Here is a 21,192-nt window from a genome sequence, read left to right as displayed (position 1 = left end):
GTGGGGATCACCCAACTCCCACAATCTCATAGCCTCACAGAAAAAGGGAATAAGATCTGGTTTCCCACTGTTTGTTGATGTACCAGACTACAGACATATTGTCCATCTGTATGGCAATAGTCCCAGGAGGAAGAAAGGCATGGACAGCTTGCAAAGCCAAAAGCACTGTCCTCGTCTCCAGGACACTGATATGCAGACTGGTCTCCAGTGCAGACCACGTGCCTTGGACCGTCTTTCCTATGCAATGCCCTCCCACCTGTGCAGGTATGTGTCCATGGTCACTGTGATCGCGGGGGAGGAAAGAACAAATGGGCGATCCAGGAGGAGGTCCGGGGACTGGAGCCACCAAAGAAGGGAGTCCCTGGAAACACGAGAGAGTCGACCAGGATGTGACAAGGGAAGGTCTAGCAAAGACCACTGAACTGCTAAGTTCTATTGCAGGACCCTCATGCGGAGGCACGAGGTTGGAATAAGGGTGACTGCGGCCACCATGGACCCCAACGCCTGAAGAATTATGCCCACCGGGGGAAACTGGGCTTGAACAATATACTGTACATAACAACTAAGTGATAACAGTCTGTCTGGAGGCAGGAACATTTTGCCCTGTATAGTGTCTAGCCAAGCACCTATGAAATCCAACACCTGAACCGGTGCTAGTGGAGACTTGGTGAGATTTATCGTAATGCCCAATGATGGGTCTATATGGAGAAGAAAATCCCTGGCCTGAGTCAGTTGATGCCTGGAGGCAGTGGAGAGGAGCCAATCGTCCAGGTAGGAAAAGACCTGAAAACCCTGCAGCCACAGGTGAGCCCCCACTACAGCTATCACTTTGGTAAACACCTGGGGGGCAGTGGTTAGTCCAAAGGGAAGCACTCTGAACTGAAAATGATTTGCTCCCAGACGGAAGTGGAGGAAACTCCGGGAGCATCTGTCCATCTTGATATGGCAGTATGCATCCTAGAGGTCCACAGAGCACATACAGTCTTTCATCTGCAGGAAAGGCAGAATGGAGTTGAAGGGTGACCATCTGAAACTTCGTTTTGGCAACAGAGAGGTTCAGGGTTGAAAGACCCAGGATTAGTCTAAAGTCCCCTGTTTTTTTTGGCACCAAAAAAAACCTGGAATAAATGACTGATCCGGACTGGTCTGGGGGGACAGGCCGGATGACTCTTTTTGCGAGCAGCCTAGTGATTTCTACGGCTGCCTCCTCCAGATAACCAGGTGGAACATCCGGGAGGTATTTCGGTGGAGAGGGAGGATGAAGAAAGGGGATAGAGTAACCTCTGGATATGATCTGCAACACCCAACAATCATTCATAATGGACTCACAGGCTGCTGGGTGCAGCAATAGATGTCCCACGGCTGCCTCCAGAGATGAGCAGTCGGGCAATCCCTCAGGTAAAGAACCCCGAGAACCCTGGTTCTTCAGACCCACTCTGCCATGAGGGCAGTGTCTGTCATATCCCCCTCTGCCCCGGGGGAAAACGAATCCTTAGTGTCCTGGGAAGAACCCTGAGACTTCAGAAACAACAACTTCTTGAACCCACGATGATTCCTTGAAAAGGATCTTTGTGAAGTTGAAAAGCAGATCTCGATGGCAGGCAAGGTCTTCCAGTCCTTCTCTCTCTGGGTTAACATGTCACCGTTTTTCCAAGCAAGGTGGAACCGTCGTAGGGAACATTTGTTTAAGACACCTTGAAGGGATCCAAAAAAGCAGAAAGCCAGAGCCAAGCATGCTGCCGAATGGCCATGCCTATCCCGCAGCTCTAGATGCACAGTCGGTAGCATGGGGCAAAAGCCTCATGGAAGTGTTTGAAACAGCAGTAAGGGTGGCTATGCGGGAGAAGACCTTCTCCTCTGCCGATATGGACCCTGAGGCAGACTCGGCGACCTCCTTGACCAGGTTCCTCTCCAGTCTGATTACGTGTGTCAAACAATTCAGCGCACATAAGGCAAAAGTGGCTGAACTGTAGGTCCGCTTCACAAAACAATCCATCATCCTAGACTCCCTGTCTGGAGGGTGCACCAAGGAGCTTTCCTGGGCCAGCTCCTTCTTAGTGGCAGGCACAACCACCATGGCATCGATTGGGAACCCCTCGGACCAATGGGGCTTGTCTAATGGGGCACTGAACACCTCGTCCAGGCATCTGGGGATGGGCTCAATCATGTCTGGTTCCTCCCATGCTCTAATGGAGATGAGATCTACTATGTGATCTGCAGGGGGGACACCCAGGAGGTAGAAGGTCCTGTGCCAAACGCCTTCAGAAATACAGACTCGTCAGGGTTGGGGGCTTGAGGGAAGACTACCCACCTTGTTGGTGAAGAATTTCCATGATATCCTCAAAGGAGAAATCCTCAGGGCGTGATCGGGGGGAGGGTGAGCCTTCCCCTTCCTCCAAGTCCGTACGGTCAGTGAGGGACTTCGCAGGGGAGTCCAAGTGCCTCCTCTTGTATGTACGCTTCCGAGAGTGCTCCTCGGGGGAAATTCCGGGGAGGATTCGGAAGCTTTGGGGAGTTCCTGGATCAGAACCTCCTGGGGCGAATTGGCAACAGGCTGCCCCTGAGGGGGCAGGATGGAAGACTCTGGCCCAGAAAGAGAGGGAGCCAGGATGGAATCAGAGGACAAGAGTGTCAAGGCTCTCGAAGGAGATGACAGGACCCTCTCCATCACCTCGAACGCTGAAGATGAGGGGACCCCAGAAGGCAGAAGAGCTGGGGCTGAGGCTGGAGACTGCCTATCCACCGACCTTGGTGGAGGAGGGCGCCAGAGCCAAGCCTCCCGGTGCCAAAGCACCGAGGGGAAGAGATGACTCCAAAAATCTCAAAGTGGAAGCCATCCCCTCAGATCCGGCACCAAAGCTACAGCTCAGAGAGTCAGTCCACTATGAAAATGGAGCTGAACCACTTAAGGTAAAGGTCAGGGTCAAGGTATCAGAGACCATCAGTGCCGACCCCTCAACAACCAGGAACCTCAGACCCAAGGGCTCCGAAACCAAAGGTCAGATCGGAGAAGAAGAGAGGGAGGAAGGTGGACTGCGTGCTTTCTGGCTCAGAGGGGGATGGAGCAGGCAAGGCTCCCAGCTGAATCTGGGCCCTATGAAATTTCATCATCCTGTCCACCTTGGCTTCAGACGGGCTCTGAGTGGACTGGACTGAAGAAGCCACCGACCCTGGCCTAGAATGATGCCGAAGAGAGGTAGTGGCTGGGGACCAAGCCCAAGAGTTCTCCGGCTCCAGGGAGAAACATGGAGACTGGAGCAGAGGAGGACTCAGACTCAGATCTGGCCAGGATTGGCAGGAGGCTCGCCGAGGAAGAGCACTCTGGAGACCTCTTCCTAGGCCAATCCTGCTCTTCTGAACGGGCCTTTTCTCTGTCCCTCGAATTCTTAGTGGGAGTTTGAGTCCCAGAAGCTGGGGTGGAAGAAGAAGAGGAGGCCTCTGCAGGAAGAGGGAGAAGATCCTTTAGAATAAGCTTGCTTCTCCTGTCGATCAAAGCACGGGGGTTGAAGCTCAAGCAGATTGAAGGAATCCAAATGGGAAATTCCCAAACAGACTACACCAGAGTGTGGGCATCAGAAAGTGGAAGCATATGCCCACATTCTGCACACTTCCTAAACCCTGGCTTAAGGGTGTCAGCCATGGGAAGGAAGGCCCTCCCCCACACACAGGCTAGGAAGGAAAGACAGTTTTTTTTTTTTTTTGTTAAACAAGGACCGACACCAAGACGCAGATAATAGAAGGTAGGGGGAAAACAATAGAGGATAGGGAGAAAGAGAAGCGATAAAACCCCAAAAAAGGAACACTTACATGCTAAGGAGCTTGGAGCAGTGGAAAATCTGTGATGTTCAAAGCGATCAGCAAACGAGATCTGAGGGGAGGAGGGACAGCAGGACATTATGGATACGGGAGGAGCTCGGACTTTGGATCCGATGCTGGAGTACACGGCCGAGTCAGATACATGCTGGATCAGAGTCCCTCAGGTTTAAGATCAAATGAAAATAACAACTTCAGATCTGAAAGTGTGATGAACATGCAGAGAACCTGAACAATTTTCTGTAAGTTTTATTTTTTTAATTTGTTTTTTTATTTACCCTTTGTTGAATGAGATAGTCTCTTTAGGCTAGTGGCTTCTCTTCAGGGGAGACTCAAGGTAGTATTTACACTACCAAGGGAAATTTGTCCATGGCACTGGAGAACTTCCCCTACTCTGATAGGTGCAATGGGATATTTTACATACACCTGAGATTCCACCAACTCAATCAGAAGGGACCTCGGTTAAACATCTTATCTGAAAGACGTAAGTACGGTAAATGGTAATTGTAAGGTAAGCATCTTTCAAAATCCAAGGAAACCAAAAAAGCCTGGGGCAGGATGAAGGGAAGAAGAGTTTGAATAGAGCATTTTGAAGGAAGGCACCTTCAGAAAAGTACTGTGTTATGATGATTCTAGAATAGGGATTTCCAATCTTCGTCTTTTCTGGGTTCCAGGAAAAGTCTGGAATGAAAGCCATTTCCCCTAGATCTCAAGAAGGCACATGCTCTATGTTACCTTACTTTAGCAGACCTTAAAGAGAAGGGACGGGGGGTTGCCTCTGAAAGATGGTGTTTCCTTCTAAGTTATCTTGAAGCCCTGTTGAATGATGTGCAAAGCCCACTTGTCTCTAGTGATGAATTCCCAATATTGAAAGGATGAGGTTAGTCTTTTTTGACAAATCAAGGAGTGCACTGAAAAGGGAAGATGGAGGGAGTAAGATAGTCAGGCTGACTTATCTGAAAAGGAAGGTTTTACAGTCTTGGAATCTCTTGAAGGCTTGCCCTGAAATATTTCCTTGGCAGCTTCCTGCCCTTCTGAACAGACTTTTGATCTGTACGGGAAAAGGAAATTATAGTTGTGTAAGTCAACTTACCATAACAGAACATGTTCGAATGATCACTGCTGGAGGAGCCTTAGCAGTATGGGTTGTATCCTGCCAAGGACGTAACAGCCATCCAGCTTCCAAAGCTTTAGGACACCTTACATGCACCCAAGCTATCCAGCAGCTTGAGCTGAGCTGACTAAAAGACATGTTTGGGTGCAAAGCCCTTCAGAGCTTTCCTGCCAAAAAGAGAGGGAAGCCAAGTCCTGAAAGTACAAAGTTAGGCACAACAACAATATCTACACCCTGGCATAAAAAATCACACACAAAAAAAAAAAAAACAAGGGGGCTGGAGAAAGGGAGTGGCTATTGCAGTGATGATCATTTGACCATCTATTGTTATGGTAAGTTTACTTACACAGCTGTCCTGCATTCATCATATTGATCACTGCAACAGTAGCCTTAGCTATATGGATAGACTACCCTACCTTACTACATTTGGGAGGTGGAAGGAGAAGAGTCTAGGAGGCCATGGAGAATGATCTTAGCAAAGCTTGAGCAGGCCTAGAGAAGTAATCAAGCTTATAGTGCTTTGTAAGTATGTACAGAGGACCAAGTGGCAGCTTAGGTTCATAGATTTATAGGTGTGTAGTAGACTAATGATCACTACAGTCTTTTTATGTCTAGAAATGCATCCCAAATCTCTGACAAATTCTTGTACCCTTGATAAGTGCATCAGAAGCCTGAGAGATGAAACATTTGGAACCAGGGCTCCTGGGAGATTAACAACTTACAGGTTGCCCAAAAATGGTTCTAGAATGTTTCTAAAAGCTAACCCTTTCCAAAAAGCCATAGATGAAGCCAAGGTACTGCTAGAGTGGGCATTGCCCCTGCCTGGAACAGCTTTGTTGTGGTGAGTATAGGAAAGACAACTGCTACAAACATCCATCTGGAACTAGTACGTTTTAACACAAGTTGTCCCTTCTTACCTTAACAAGAAATGAACAATCGATCCAAAGATCTGAAAGATTTAGTTCTGTCAAGGTAGTACCTGAGTTGTCTGTGGATCCCCACAGTATGGAGTATTCTTTCTCCCTCATTTTTATGTTCAGGAAAGAAAACATGGAGATGGACAGTTTAGCTTAAAGTAAACTTTGATAACACTTTAGGGATAAAGAAGGATTAGTTCTCAAAGAAACCTGGTCCCTAATGTAAGAGAAGACAAGGTTGACGCATCACAAGAGCTTGGAATTCAGATACCTTCTTGCAGAGGTCACAGCAATCATTAAAACTGTTTTCCATATTAAGAACCTCAAGTCAGACAGGTTAGCTAGTTCAAATGGAGCAAGTGGTAGCTTCCCTAACAAAAACGGAGATCCTAAGGAGGCGCCACCAGTTTTCTAGGACTCCTCTTATGCAAAACACCTTTCAAAAATATTGCTCATGAGAATGCATTGAAAGAGAAGACTCCTTTTGCACACATGCTGAAAGAGTCGATAAATGAACCTGACCAGAGGAATACGACAGGCCATAGGATACTAAATCACACAGATATTGTAAAACCAGAGAACTAGCCCTGAATGGGTGCTGGTTATGTTGTTGTTGGTACCAACTAGAAAACCTTTCCCACTTCCTAATATACAATTTTCTAGTAGCAGGCTTTCTGGCCTCCATTAGTACCCTGCTGCACATCCTCAGTAAACAGGTGCCTAAAAGCAATTAAGAGCCTATCATCCAGGCAGTCAACTGAAGCGGATTGATGTCAGGGCATATCAAACACCCTTGTTCTTGTGTGAGTAGATCCAGCCTGTGAAGAAACTTGTGGTAATTCCCCGTGGCCATTTCCAAAAGAAAGAAGAACCGTTGTTGTCGTATCCAAGAGAGTTACCACAAGTTGATCTTGGGGGGATTTCTTCGGATATTACTGGAAAGGGGGAAAAGCATATAGGAATATTCTTGTCCAAGGAAAAGAAAAGGCATCTGTTTTCCAGGGCTTCTTACATGGAATCCTGGAACAGAATCTTCTCAGTTGATTGCCACCTCTCTGAACAAGGAAGTCTAGTCTACTTGTGAAACTCCCTACAGATGGCTCAAATCTTGGAAGACCCTCCCCCCGATCTAGCTTCCATAAGTGAGGGTCTGTCCTAGTTCTGTCTAGCTCGTCTGCCACACAGCTTTGCTCTGATGGAATGTAGAATGTCTGGAGAGTGAGATTGTGCTGGAAAGCTATATCTCAAGCTAACATGTCTAGTCTGCAAAGGGTGTGTGACCTGGCTCTCCCTTGTTTGTTGATGTACCACAGGACTGCCATATTGTCTATAACCACGTAAAGAGATTCCTGGAACCAAAGATGGTTCAGAGTTGACTGCTTTGATCAGGGCAAGCGTCCCCTTGATATTTATGTGCTTGCATCTGTCTTTAGTGTTCCACGCCACTGGCATATTTAGCTCTCCTGAAACTTCTGCACAAGTAAAGTTTGAGGCATCTGTGGTGACTGAATACTTTGGAGCATGGTGGGAGAAAGGGGAGACCTGGATTTAAAGGTATCTGTTGTCTTCACCAAATTATTTTTTTTTTCTAACAAGTCCCAGCACTGAGCTCATCAGACAACCACTACTGTTAGAAGGTGAACTATAGTATGTAGAGGAAAGGCAAAGTAGACAAACCATGACATTCAGGACAACCACTACTTCCACTTCCTACATAGAAGCCTGGAAGTTGGACAATGATCAAAGGTAGGAACAGAATGCCAGTTTACTGTTGAGCAGTGGCAAACCAAAGCAAATTAAACAGGAGACGAAACTACCAACATCTATGACAGTTTCATTTTCTCTCTCTCACGTCTTCCCCCCGCTTACTAGAATCTTTCCCCACACCCCACAAGGTGATGTACTCCTTTTTATATGAGGAATAACGAGCCACAAAAGAAAAATAAGAAGCCTCTAGATTTTCCAATTTCAAATTTCTTAGGTTTGTACTGAGCTATAGCATTCTGACATCAGCATCAAGAAGTATCACTGCAAAATCCTTTCAGATAGTTTAAAGCCTCATATCACATAAATTGCAGAACAAAACAGACACTTGCTATGAGCCCACTGGGTGGAATTTCTTTCTGAAAAGCAAGAGGTAAGGACAAAGTGACACATTGTAAGAAAACCCTCTTCTACACAAAGTCAAAAGAAATCAGAAAACTGAAGAAATTTGGAATAAATTATAAAACCTCTTAAATTTCAAAGGCCTAGTAAACATCAAGCAGTCTGGAACTATTCAAGCTTTCTCTTAGCAAGAAGAACTGGAGATTCTTACAATGTTCTTTTAAAACATGAGATCAGCCTGGGTAAATTTTAAGTGTCAAGCAGTCCTAGCACCAGAAATGCAAGTCCTATCTTGCAGTCTTCATTTACTGGAGTTCACTCTGACTTCCAGGGCTGTACCCTCTTTACACACAGACGCGAAAATGTTGCATTAGCAAACTCCATCTTCAAATCTTTCTAGCTCTCACTGTGCCACAAACTTGCCCAAGGTGCCAGAGCATTACTGGAACAGGTGGAGGGGTACTTCCCCCCGACAAGCAGAAACAGTACTGAAGCCCCCAATCTTGTTCTCCAGGGTGTTAAGAAAGTTCAAAAAGAAAGCAGCTTGGTAGGGAGATGATAGGGAAGGTAATGGTCAAGGGATAAAAAGGTGGGAACCATCATAAGCCAAGTGTGACCAGGATGAAGAAACAGGGGGGATGGGGTACATCAATATGGACTGCAACACTGAAAGTAATTTAACATCTACAAATATGATAATTACCATAACTGCATTATATATGGCGTCTATATTATCTTATCGAAGTTTCAGAATATCAAATCTGTTATGGTCGACACCCTATCATCGAATTCTGAAACATCGAAAGATAAAAAAATGCATAAAACAAAAATAAATAAAAACTTACCTCTGCAATCAGGGGGGCAAGTCCCCCTGCACCCCCATGTGTAAACATACCAACTCCGAGACCGCACTACACTGAATTAAATGGAAATCTCCCCTTACAGAGATTTCAGTTTAAACGTTCAATGTTTTTTGCTTTCGCTAATCTGGTGCCGATAATATCAGCTTCGATACTGTCGGCTTTCGACAACGTGAAGTAGACCCTATATATGCTGTATTACTCATTGTTGCAGTCATCTGTGACAGAACTCCTCCCAGACTGTTTGCTCAATGGATGGTTGGTCACAATGTGTTTTTCTGTAGGGGAGAAGATTTTTTAAGACAGTACAGATAAACCATACATTGTCCATGGATGTGACAGCCAGATTATATTGATTTGAAAAGGTTTAAGATAGAATACCAGGAAGCTCCTTTTGAAATGGCTCAGGTTCCAATCATAGGAGAAAGGCTTTGGCTGCTGTGACTTGAGCAGAGTATCCTTTAACATGTCCTGATAAAGGCTTTCTGTAGGAAAACAAGAAACAGCAGATGCAGTGTGTCAGCTACTTTGATAATGCCTGTCTTTTTAGTGGCCTCCTCTCTCTGCCTTCTGTGAATGACATACAGCTGCTTGAATTTTCTCATTTCTTTTCTTTTGTCCATGTAAAATCTCAATTGTTTTTATATATCTAAGGTATCCAGAGATACTTCCTCCTTGTTCTGAGGATTAGGAAAAACAAGAGAAAGATGGCCTGATTCAGAGATTGTGACTACTACTTTTGGCATAAAGGGGGGAGCTTGTGTAAAGGTTTACACTTTCCTAGTGGACATCAAAAATGGTTCTTTGCACATCACTGTCGGTAATTATGACATTCTGGCACACATCACAGCCATCAAAACAGCACCTTCCAGGACAAGTATATGAAAGGTGCTGAAGCACTTGGTTCACACAAAACCAATGTTACTTTTTTGCAACACATAACAGATCTTACGGTGAAATGATTCCTCTACTAAGTAGTGGATGATGTATTAATCTCCTTTTATAAATGATTTTACTGGCAGTTGCTAATGTAAATGTTGTCTAGAGAAGACAGAGATTAGAAAAACAGCTGCAATTAAGGCAGCATAAATTCTACTGCAGTGTACTTATTTTTCCTCTGGAAGTAGGCAAATGACAGCATGATGAAGGTCAAGACTCACGTGACAATATTACTGCTGTGAAGATGGCAGGGGCCACCACCTCTCATATACCACCAACATCCTAAAGTCTGACTGGTAGTGAATCAGTTGAAGACATTAACTGAAGGTATAGCTCAGAATATCCATCTAACCACAGGCTACCTCCTCAGAGGAAATCCCACAGATGAGGACTGCAACAGTCAACAGTACACTGAACATGGACTGGTGCTAAAGCTCCAGTCCAAACATACTCAAAAAGACATAACTATTGCAGGGAACATGTCAATCTCTCACCCTTTGTATCAATGCTGGTAAGCAAAGAATAACATCAAAGTGATGAAAAAGTCATCACCTGGATCAACAGAGCATCAAACTTTTCAGGTAGGACCTGCTGCAAAAACCTTCCATGCTGAAATGCTGATACCTAGCCACTATAATTGTTCACAAAATTGCAATTTCCACTGACCAGGTTAATCTCACTAGGCTTATCATGTAGTTTACTGCACTTCAGCAAAAAGGATTAAAGCTACAAGTTTACACTGTGAATCCAGGGTTTGAATCACACAATTTCCACATACACACTGGGCAAGGCTGAACAGACAGCGCTTAGCTGATGCCTGCAAAAAGTCTCTGCCTAGTGCGCCTATGCAGTTAACAACTAAAAGAAAAAAAGACACAGGGAAATGACGTGGTATATACTGCAAATAAAAATTCCCATAAGTTTTTTGACAAGTGAACTTTAATTCTCTACCTCAACTACCACCAAATCAAACGGATGGAACATCAGTTTAACATCACATCCAAAGGACATAGAAACAGTTTTCAGGTGTTACAGTCATCAAAGGCAAGCATGCTACCTGGTGAGCAATCAACAGTTTTGAAAACAGCAGGCATATGTGTGTGTTTGTTATACCACAGAGATTTAACTATAGAAACTTACCACTATCAGGCTGCCTCCTCAGAGGAAATCCCACAGATGAGGAGTGCCAACAGTGAGTAGTACATGGAACATGGACTGGTGCTAAAGGTCAGGTCCAAACATACTCAAAAGGACATCAATATTGCTAGGAGCATGTTGTTCTCTCACCCTTTGTATCAATGATGGTAAGCAAAGAATAACACCATAGTGATGAAAAAGCTGATCTGGCTCAACAGAGTATCTAACTTTTCAGTTGGGACCTGCAGCAGAAATCTCACATGAGGAAATTCTGACAACTGACTATAGTAGTGGTTTTACAAAATTAAAATTTCCTCTGACTACATTAATCTCACCAAGCTTATCTGTACTTTACTGGACTTCAGCAAAAAGGATTAAGACTGCAAAGTTTACCCTACAAGTCTGGGGTTTGATTCACTCATTTTCCATATGCATGCTATGTCAAGTTTGAACAGAAAATGCTTCCAGGTTCAAAGCTCATAGGTATTTACTAAGCTAACAACCACAAGGGCATTTTTAAGCCTAGTCATGCAATTTAGATCTGACAAGTTCTGGTACATTTGATAAATGTAAGCAGGGACTTGGGGGATAAAACATTTACAAGCAGGGGCCTGGGAGGGGAACCATTTACAGGATGCCTCTGTCCATTAGAGACACAGGTGACAAACCAGGGATGAATTTCCTGTTCCTCAACCAACTGTTCAAGTTGCATCTGAATTGGGTTACAGAGGAACTCTGCTTCACATGTTCCAGGAAATGGGGTAATCTATGGGATACATACCTGTCTCTCCAGCAGGTTCTATTTATATCACAGACAAGGTTTAAGGTCTTTAGAATGGGTATTTCTGGTGATGTTTGTTTTGTGGACATGCAGGAGGTCCAGCAGGGTGGGGGCTGACAATTCCTTTTATGCCAAGCATAGAACACCCCTCAATAACCTGTAGGAGACAGAATACAAGGAAAGGACTCTGAGGCATTCTGCATAGGGCATTTTACTTGCACCCTGTATTCTTTTAGTGAAGAACCTCTGTGGACATTCCAATTGCTGGATATGCCTGCTTAGGTACATACCAATGAGGACAATGTACTCAAGAAGAGGTCTTATGAATGCAATATACAGTGGAACAATGACTTCCTTAGAACTAGATGCCATTCCTTTGTTTATAAGTTGTACAACGTAGAAGGATTTCCTGACTACTGTACCCATGTGATGGTCAAAGGCTAGATTACTGTGTGTGTCCCCCCAAGTCAATGACATCTAAGTCAACTCTTAGGGGTTTGTTGTCAATAGGATATTTACCAGGGGTGGATGACTTCCTGAAGGATACTAGTTTGCATTTCTTGGCATTTAGTTTTAGTCCATGGTTCTGACACCAGTTATTTGTTTGTGTCAGCCCTTCCTGAAGAACATTTGTGTTATTGGGGGATTCTATGACTGGTTCTAATTTGCCATCATCTTCATCATCAAGCCTCTGCAATGTTACATGGTTAATGGTCAATGACTAATGACTGAACAAAATAAAAACAAAGAAAAAGAAATGCCATGGCATTTCTGCTTACTGGAAATAATGTAACCAATGGATAACGACTAATGACTGAACAAAATAAAAACAAAGAAAAAGAAATGCCATGGCATTTCTGCTTACTGCAAATAATGTAACCAATGGACCAGACACATTTCTGTAAGCGTTTGGTAAGTGACATACACCGATTATATCTACACACCCACACTTACACATACATACACAGACATATACATCTGAGCTACCACCAAATCAAACAGATGGGACTTTAGATTAACATCTCATCCAAAGCATGAAACCTCAAAGTACAACCCACCCACACTAAAGCTGCACTTCCGTACCAATACTGAAACAGAAAATCAAGAAAACATTGTGGAGACAGAAACCATAGCTTTCTGATGTTCAAAGCACCCAAGCCAAGTGTGCTACCTAGTGAGCCACTGACACTGTGTGTGAGTTAGAGTGTGTATGTGTGTGTGTGTGCATGCTTTACTACAGGGATTTAATGGGGGAAACTTACCACTTTATCAGGCGTGTTGAGATAAAGGTCCACAATGTACCGGATACGTTCCTGCAACATAGTTTCATCATCATCATCGGGGTACATGAGGCGCATGAACTCAGGATTCTCCAAGGTGTCTAGAAGCAACTGGCAAATACTTGGCTGATTTTCCTTAGCAGCAACATGCATTACATTGTAGCGACATCCTTCCTAGTAGAAAAAAATAATTTTAGAAAACTAATAATATCTAGACATGCTTTAATTACCAAAGTTTAAGCGCACTTCTATTCATAACACTCCATGGTCAAACAAAACCTTTACTTCCATCTTTTCCCTGCTGCCTTACTCAAAACCATCTCCGTTTTCCATTTGACTCCTGCTACACTTCCTGCTCCATTTCAACTTAACTTGTATCAAACCAAATGTGCAGTCCCTATATAGGCAGTAACATTAGTACTTGTATCAAACCAGATGTGCAGTCCCTGTATAGTCAGTAACATTAGTACTTGTATCAAACAAGACATGCAGTCCCTTTATAGTCGGTAACATTAGTAGATGTATTAAACCAGATGTGCAGTTCTTATACAATCACTAACATTAGTACTTGTATCAAACCAGATGTGCAGTCACTGTACAGTCAGTAACATTAGTATTTGTGTCAAACCGGATGTGCAGTCCCTATATAGTCAGTAACATTAGGGCTTGTATTAAGCCAATTTTACAGTCACTATACAAGCAGTAACATTAGTACTTGCATTAAACCAGATTTACAGTCGCACAAGTTTGCAGTCCCTATACAATCAGTAACATTAGTACTTGCATTACACCAGATTTGCAGTCCCTATATAATCAGCAATAAGAAGTTATGTACTCACCATAACGTTCCATCTGAGTAGGTAAACTTCATTTGTCAGCAACCTTTGGGAATCGGATCCGACCTCAGATCCGAGCCGGCAGTTTTCAACAGCTTTAGATCTGAGCTCCAAGCTCCTCCCCCTACTTATAATCCCCTGCCAACTCTGAATGACCCCAGATCAAGTTTGCCCAACAGCAGAAACTGCTAGCAATGATTAATCCCAAGATAAGTGGGTAAAACCCATGGACTTGAGTATGAGAACATTCGCAAGTGAGGGGGCAGGAGGGAGGGACGGTTGCTGACAAATGAAGTTTACCTACTCAGATGGAACGTTATGGTGAGTATATAACTTCTTAATCTGAAGTAGTTAACTTCATTTGTGCAGCAACCTTTGTGACAGAGTCCCCAGCTACCTGAATCTTGGGCGGCCTTCATGGAAGGATGTTCCGGAGCACTGCAGAGCCAAAGGATGCTCTCCATCTGGAGATAATGTCCAATTTGTAGTGATTGATAAAAGTATGAGATGAAGCCCAAGTGACTACCAAGCAAATATCATCCAAAGAAACTCTAGCTCTAAAAGCCGCAGAGGTAGACATAGATCGAGTAGAGTGGGCATGGACTCCCTGAGGTGCGGGACTGCCCTAACTTTCGTATGCTAAAAGGATACACTGTGAAATCAATCTAGAGTGTGTGACTTTAGACACAGATTTACCCAAGTTAAATTTGGCAAAGGAGACGAACAACTGGTCGGATTTCCTATGACCAGATGTCCTGTGGATGTAGAAGCGAAGTTGTCTATGCACATCCAATGAGTGTAATTTGTATTCCCCTTTGTTATGGTAGTTAGGAAAAAGACCAGCAAGTTGATGGACTGGTTAATATTTGACTCAGAGGCAACCTTGGGAAGAAAGGAGGGATTGGTTCTGAGGTAAACTCTAACATTGTGAAAGGTCAAGTATGGGGGTTTTACACAGAGGGCCTGTAGTTCAGAGACCCTTCGAGCCGAGGTGATAGCGACAAGAAAGGCCGTTTTCCATGATAAGAATTTAAGATCTATGGAAGCTGCAGGCTCAAATGGGGGAGCTGTCAAGGCCTGAAGCACCAGCGTTAAATCCCAAGGAGGGACTACATCCTTCACTGGGGGTCTGAGCAGAAAGGTGCCCTTCAAAAAGGTCTTACACAATTTCGTGGTGATCAAAGGGCCCAATTCATTTCCAACGTGATAATAAGAGATAGCTGCTAGTTGGACCTTGACTGTGTAGGAACTAGCTCTCCGATGAAACAGTCCTGACAGAAAGTCTAATACAGCGGGCAGAGGAGCTGTAAAAGGATCCAAATTTTTGCGTTCCGCCAAAATAGAGAAACGTTTCCATTTGCTGCTATAGATCTTTCTAGTAGAAGGCTTGTGTGCAGCTACTAGAATTGTTTTAACTGGGGAAGAGATACCGGGAGTCCTAGCTATGAGTGGAACTGGAGCAACCAAGCTGTGAGCTTGAGGTTGTCCAGGTTCGGGACTGGGAGATCTAGGGGGTGGGATATTAGATCCGGACAGGGATCCAGAATCCAAGGAGGATTCACCAGATGAGACCAAAGGTAAGGGAACCAGGTTTGACAAGGCCAAAACGGGGCAATAAGGATTATCCTGTTCCCCAACCGACTGGCTTTCTGAAGAAACTTCAGCATTAGAGGAAGAAGAGTGTAAGCATAAAGAAGACCGGGAGGCCAAGCATGCACCAGAGCGTCTCTCTGGGGTTCCCCGGAGGGGGAAATGAGAGCAAAGTAGTCGTAACATTTTGTGTTCGAGGGAGAGGCAAAGAGATCGCAACAGGGTTAACCCCATTTGGCAAAGATCTGATTCGCTATCTCGGGATTCAGAGACCACTCGTATGGTAACAGGATGGTGCAACTTAGTTTGTCCGCTAAGATGTTGGACCGTCCCGGAATGTGCGTTGCTATGAGAAAGCAGTTGGTGGAGACTGCCCATTCCCACACCCTCATGGCCTCTCGACAGAGTGGTTAAGACCTGGTTCCCCCATGTTTGTTGATGTACCAGACAACCAACATGTTGTCCATCTGAATCGCAATCGTTCCTACAGGAAGAAGGTCCTGAAGTGCTTGCAATGCTAACAGCACTGCCCTCATCTCTAGGACGTTGATATGCAGCGAGGTCTCCATGAGTTCCCATGTGCCTTGGACTGTCCTGCCCGAACAATGCACCCCCCACCCGAGGCGGGAGGCATCCGTGGTCACCATGGCCAGTGGAGGGGTTCATAGAAAAGGGGCATCCTTGCTGAAGGTCCGGGGATTGGAGCCACCATAGGAGGGCCCTCTTGCAGGCCCTGCTGAGGGGAACGGAATGGCTCAGAGGGTAGTGAAGAAAGGACCACTGGACCTGGAGGGTCCATTGTAAGACCCTGATGTTCAAACGTGCCATTGGCAATAGGTTGATCGCTGCCGCCATCGAGCCAAGAGCCCTCAGGACCAATTCCGCCGGGGGAGCTGGAGATTGTAGAATGGCCTGCACATGTAGCCTCAGGGATAGTAGCCGGTCTGTGGTCAAGAAAGCTAGGAGCTTGTTTGTGTCCAATCTGGCCCCTATGAAGTCTATAGTCTGAGTTGGAGTAAGAGATGACTTCTCTATGTTGACAGTGATCCCCAGCCGGGGAGCTAGACGAAGAAAATAGTTTCTGGCTGTACAAAGTAGATGTCTTGTTGGGGCGGTCAGGAGCCAGTCGTCCAGGTACGGGAAGACCTGAATTCCCTGGAGCCTCAGGTGGGCCACTATCACTGCTAACATTTTGGTGAACACCCTGGGGGCTGTAGTGAGACCAAAGGGGAGGACCCTGAATTGGAAATGACTGGCTCCCAGCCGGAAGCGGAGGAACCTCCAGGATCGCCTGTCCATCAGAATGTGGTAGTACGCATCCTTGACGTCTATAGAGCACATCCAATCGTTCTCCCGCAAAAGGGGGAGAATGGATTGAAGAGTGACCATGCAGAACTTCTCTTTGGTTACTGACAGGTTCAGGGAAGAGAGGTCGAGGATCGGTCTTAAGTCTCCCATCTTTTTTGGCACCAAGAAGAACCTGGAGTAAAACCCGGACCCGCACTGGTCTGGGGAGACGTGTTGGATGGCTCTTTTTTCCAGCAAATGTTGGATTTCCATTGCTGCGGCCTCCCTCTGCTCGGGTGGGACATCGGGGAGGTATCTGGGACTGCGTGGATAACGAGAAAAGGGAATTTGGTATCCTCTGGATATGATGCGAAGCACCCAGCGGTCTGTCGGGATGGACTTCCAAGCTGCTGGGTGCTTTGAGAAACGCCCCCTGACTGCCTCCAGAGTGGAGCAGTTGGGCAACCCCTCAGGGGTGTTGCGTGGGTTGGTCCGAGAAGGGTTCTCTGGATCCAAAGTTCCACGGGCCCCCTCTGCCTCTAGGGCGGCGTCCACCCTGCCCACCTCTGCCGCGGAAGGGCTAGGAGTCCGGAGCGGGACGAGACTGTTGCGACTTCCGGAACCACATCTTCTTCTGTCCCTTTTGGTTCTTAGAAAAGAACCTCTGGAGAGCAGAGAAGCAGACTCCGACAGCAGACATCTTCCCGTCCTTTTCGCTCTGGACCAAGGTATCTCGCACGGTTTTGCCAAAGAGGGCAGAACCATCAATAGGGGCATTAGCGAACGATGCCTTAAAGCGTTCCGCGAAATCACAGTGTCGGAGCCAGGCCTGACATCTCATAATGAGGCCCGCTCTGCCGGCTCTAGCGGCTCCTTCCGTGGCATGAGACAGAAGCCGCATAGAGGTGTTAGATATGGATCATAGAGTGGCCATCCGGGTGGAGTGTAATTGTTTGTCCTCCGCCGACATGGACTGGGGGGCGACGCAGCGTACTCTATGATAAGGTCCCAATGCAGTCAGAGCACGTGTGCCATGTAGTTCAGCGACCTCACAGAGAAGGTCACTGAACTAAACACCCGCTTCCCTAGGCGGTCCATCGATTGAGACTCCTTGCTCGGGGGATGAACCGAGGGACTCTCCTGAGCAAGTTCCCTTTTGGTGGCCGCCGCCACCAACATGGTATCTCCAGGGGGACCCTTACTGCAGTGGGACTTGTCAGAGGGTGGGCTAAGGATCTTGTCCGGGCGCTTGGGGACTGGCTCCACAGTGTCCGGCTCCTTCCACGCCCTGGTAGTGATCAAGTCTACCAGGGGGTCGGCCGGAGGGGACACCCAAGAGGTAGACGGGCCTGCTTCAAATGCCTCCAGGAACACGGATTCGTCCGAGGTAGGCTTTGGGGCAGACCACCCCCCCCCCTTATTCTGAGCATCTCCATGATGTCACCGAATGAGACATCTTCGGGGGGGGGGGTGATCTTGGGGAGCCTTCCCCTTCCTCCAAATCCATGTCCTCAGTCAAGGACTCGGGGAGTCCAGGTGCCTCCTCTTGCACCTTTGCTTGTGAGGGACCTCCTCAGGGGGGCTGTCCGAGGAGGTCTCACCAGCAACGTCTTGTTCCACTGGAACTACCTGGGACGTCAAAGTAGGCTGTCCCTGGGGCTGGGTGATGGAAGCCGGGCCCAACTGAGTAGGAGTGCAGGGTGGAGCCATGGCAAGGGTCGGGGGCCTGGAATCCCTTGACAGAACCCTCTCCACCACATCGAATGCCGAGGGAGAGCTGCTCTCTCTGGGATCCGAAAGCAGACTCTCCCTCGGATCCGATGGACGGATCGGGGCTGGCGCCGAAGCGAGCGGATCCAACGGACCAGCATGCTCCGACCCGGACGGAGCCGAAGGCATACCGATACCGCCGGATCCAAAGCTCAGCCCTTGGCTCCGAGAGCTCGGATCCGAAGAAAATGGAACAGACAGACTCGAGGGAAGTGTCGGCACCGAAGTACCCAAGACCATCGGCGCCGACACACCCCCGGCTTCAAGGCTGCCCGGCTCCGAAGACTTCGAATCTGGTAAACAGGACGGAGAAGGAGCTATCGGGGCAAAGAAGGGGGTCGAGCTCCCCCCCCCCGAGGGAGGGGGGCAGTAGCACTCCCACCTGCAGTTGGGCCTGGAGGAATCTTCTCATCATCCGGTCCAAATCTGCATCTGTGAGACTTCTCGTAGATCTCGACGAGGCCACCGAGGCGGGGCGGGAGTGTTGCCTCAATGACCTCGAAGGAGATCGGGTCTCCTCCTCCTCAGGACCCGGTGAAAAGCATGGGGACCGGATAAGAGGAGGAGAACCAGAAGACCTGGAGGGAGAAGACCGCTTAGCCGGGGGGGGGGACGAAGCGGAGGCCTCGGCCCGCTGCTTATGGTGCTTCTCGCTCTTCCTTTCTTTCCTAGCCTCCCTCTCCTCCGAGCCTAAGGCGGGAGGTTGAGTCCCGACCAGGGGGAGGGAAGCAGGAGAGGCAGCAGCCGCTGCGGGAGCCACGGACAGACCGGAGGTAGAAGCCAAATCCGGGGGCAGAAGACCTGCCAGAATCAGCTTAGACCTCCGGTCCTTTAGTGCCCTGGGGTTGAACGCTGCACAAATGGTACAACCAGAGGACAGGTGTTCAACCCCAAGGCACAATACACATCGAGTGTGGCCATCCGCTGGGGACAGCTTATGGCCACACTCGGTGCACTTAGAAAACATTATCTTTGGGGCCTCAGACATACTCAAGAAAGTAACTCACACACACAAGGCCCCAAACACACACACACACACACAACACTGACAGAACCACGAAGGTAGGGGAAGGATAACTAGAAATAAAATAAACTAAAAGAGTTTAAACTAAAAAGGGGGCTAAATACACTCTCACACCAAAGATTAAAGAAAAGTTGTAAAAAGTTAAATTTTTTCTCACAAAGAGAACGAGAACGCCAGGAGACTCTGGATCAAGCTGCTGAACGAAACCGTGGCAAACTAGAACTGGGGTCAGTCAGGGTTGGCAGAGGATTATGGGTAGGGGGAGGAGCTTAGAGCTCAGATCTAAAGCTGTTGAAAACTGCCAGCTCGGATTCGAGGTCGGATCAGATTCCCAAAGGTTGTTGCACAAATGAAGTTAACTACTTCAGATCATCAGTTCATGAAATTAATATACTAAGTCCTTTACCTTCATTTCCTCAGCATCAATATCTATCAGCAGTCCTTCTACAAGAAACCCTTTCAATGCTGCTGGTAAATTCAACCTGTACTTCATCTTAAATATGTTGCATTTTTATTTATTCATTCAGTTGCTGACTGGATATAGCACTGATTTCAGTGGAACAGTTTCAGGCTCAGCCCATGGAATACAACCAGAGGAGATGAAAAATAATAAGTACAACATGCAAAATAATTTATGTCACAACAGGCTTATATTTGCTACTAGAAAATAATGCATACAGGCAGTGGAAAATGATACATATTTAGGCAGTAATGAGTAAGACACAGGAAATATAATTAGATGCAAGAGGCAAGAAAAGGAGGAAAGTTAGGGAGAAAGGTAGTAGGGAAAGTGACAGGTGAATACTTGTGTCGTAGAGGGGGACTTACTGTATTGCTGGTGTCAGTTTAGGTAATGTAGCCATTATGGAAGTATTTGCATTAAGTGTGGTTGAAGGGGAGGTAGTTGAAAAAGGATTTCCTAATCATCTTGCAATATTGCCAGAGATAAAAGAAAACAAGGACTATATAAAAACAGGCAAATGAATAAAAATGATAAATGAGAAAGCATGGGATGAAGGAAGGAGATTAGTAACAATTATGGAAAGATCACATTACTATGAGGGCATTTTAAAACAATTGCTCTGAATGGCGGATATCTAAGGAAAAATATAAAAATGTTTTTACAGTGGCATATGATTTGAGAAAAGTAGAGAAAAATATATAAACACGATGATGCATTGGAACATTTAAAACATGAAAGCATTTTGACAAAGAATCATATGAAAGAAATCAAGAAAAATACAAGAATTGTTATATAAGCAAAGTTATTCTTTACAATGAAAAATACGTGCAGAGTTACTTAAAGCAGATTAGTAAAGGAAAACAGTGTAATGAGAGAAATAAAAAATGTAAAAGGAGAACTAGAAAGAACGAAGGAAAATATTATGAAAAGTGTAGTACAATATGTACAAGAAGTGTTCAAAGAAAAAAAGTAGCAAAAAAATGAAAAGTAAAACAGCTAACAAAAAAGAGAATAAAGAGTTAGAAAATAAGATTTCCTAAAATAAGCTAGATAAAACATTAGGACAAATAAATACAGATTTGGCTGCAACCCCAGATGTAACAGAGTATGAAATGTATAAAAATTTAAGAGATTGGCAAAAAAAAATAAAGACCTTGAATGAATGGTTAAATGAAGGTTTTATGTATAAAGAATTATGTACTGAAACACTTAAATTGATATAGAAGACGGAAGACAGAAGAGAATCAAAAACTGGAGACTAATAGTATTGAATAA

At 45.8% G+C, this 21,192-nt stretch overlaps 1 protein-coding gene across 1 annotated transcript in view; it reads right to left on the bottom strand.

Moving 5' to 3' along the window:
- Positions 1-21,192, bottom strand: part of ANKLE2 (ankyrin repeat and LEM domain containing 2) — a gene marked incomplete in the record, with an annotated part of 2,117,323 nt that overhangs the window by 1,087,600 nt on the left and 1,008,531 nt on the right. The window contains 1 exon segment of the mRNA XM_044060669.1: positions 12,930-13,121. Coding sequence (XP_043916604.1) covers positions 12,930-13,121 — 192 coding nt within the window.

Source organism: Protopterus annectens, chromosome 2.part0 (assembly GCF_019279795.1).
Source record: "Protopterus annectens isolate FY-2018-M chromosome 2.part0, PAN1.0, whole genome shotgun sequence".
NCBI classification, from domain to species: Eukaryota; Metazoa; Chordata; order Ceratodontiformes; family Protopteridae; genus Protopterus; species Protopterus annectens.
The sequence above is the reverse complement of the archived record's forward strand: the minus strand, read 5'-3'. Positions and strand labels throughout refer to the sequence as shown.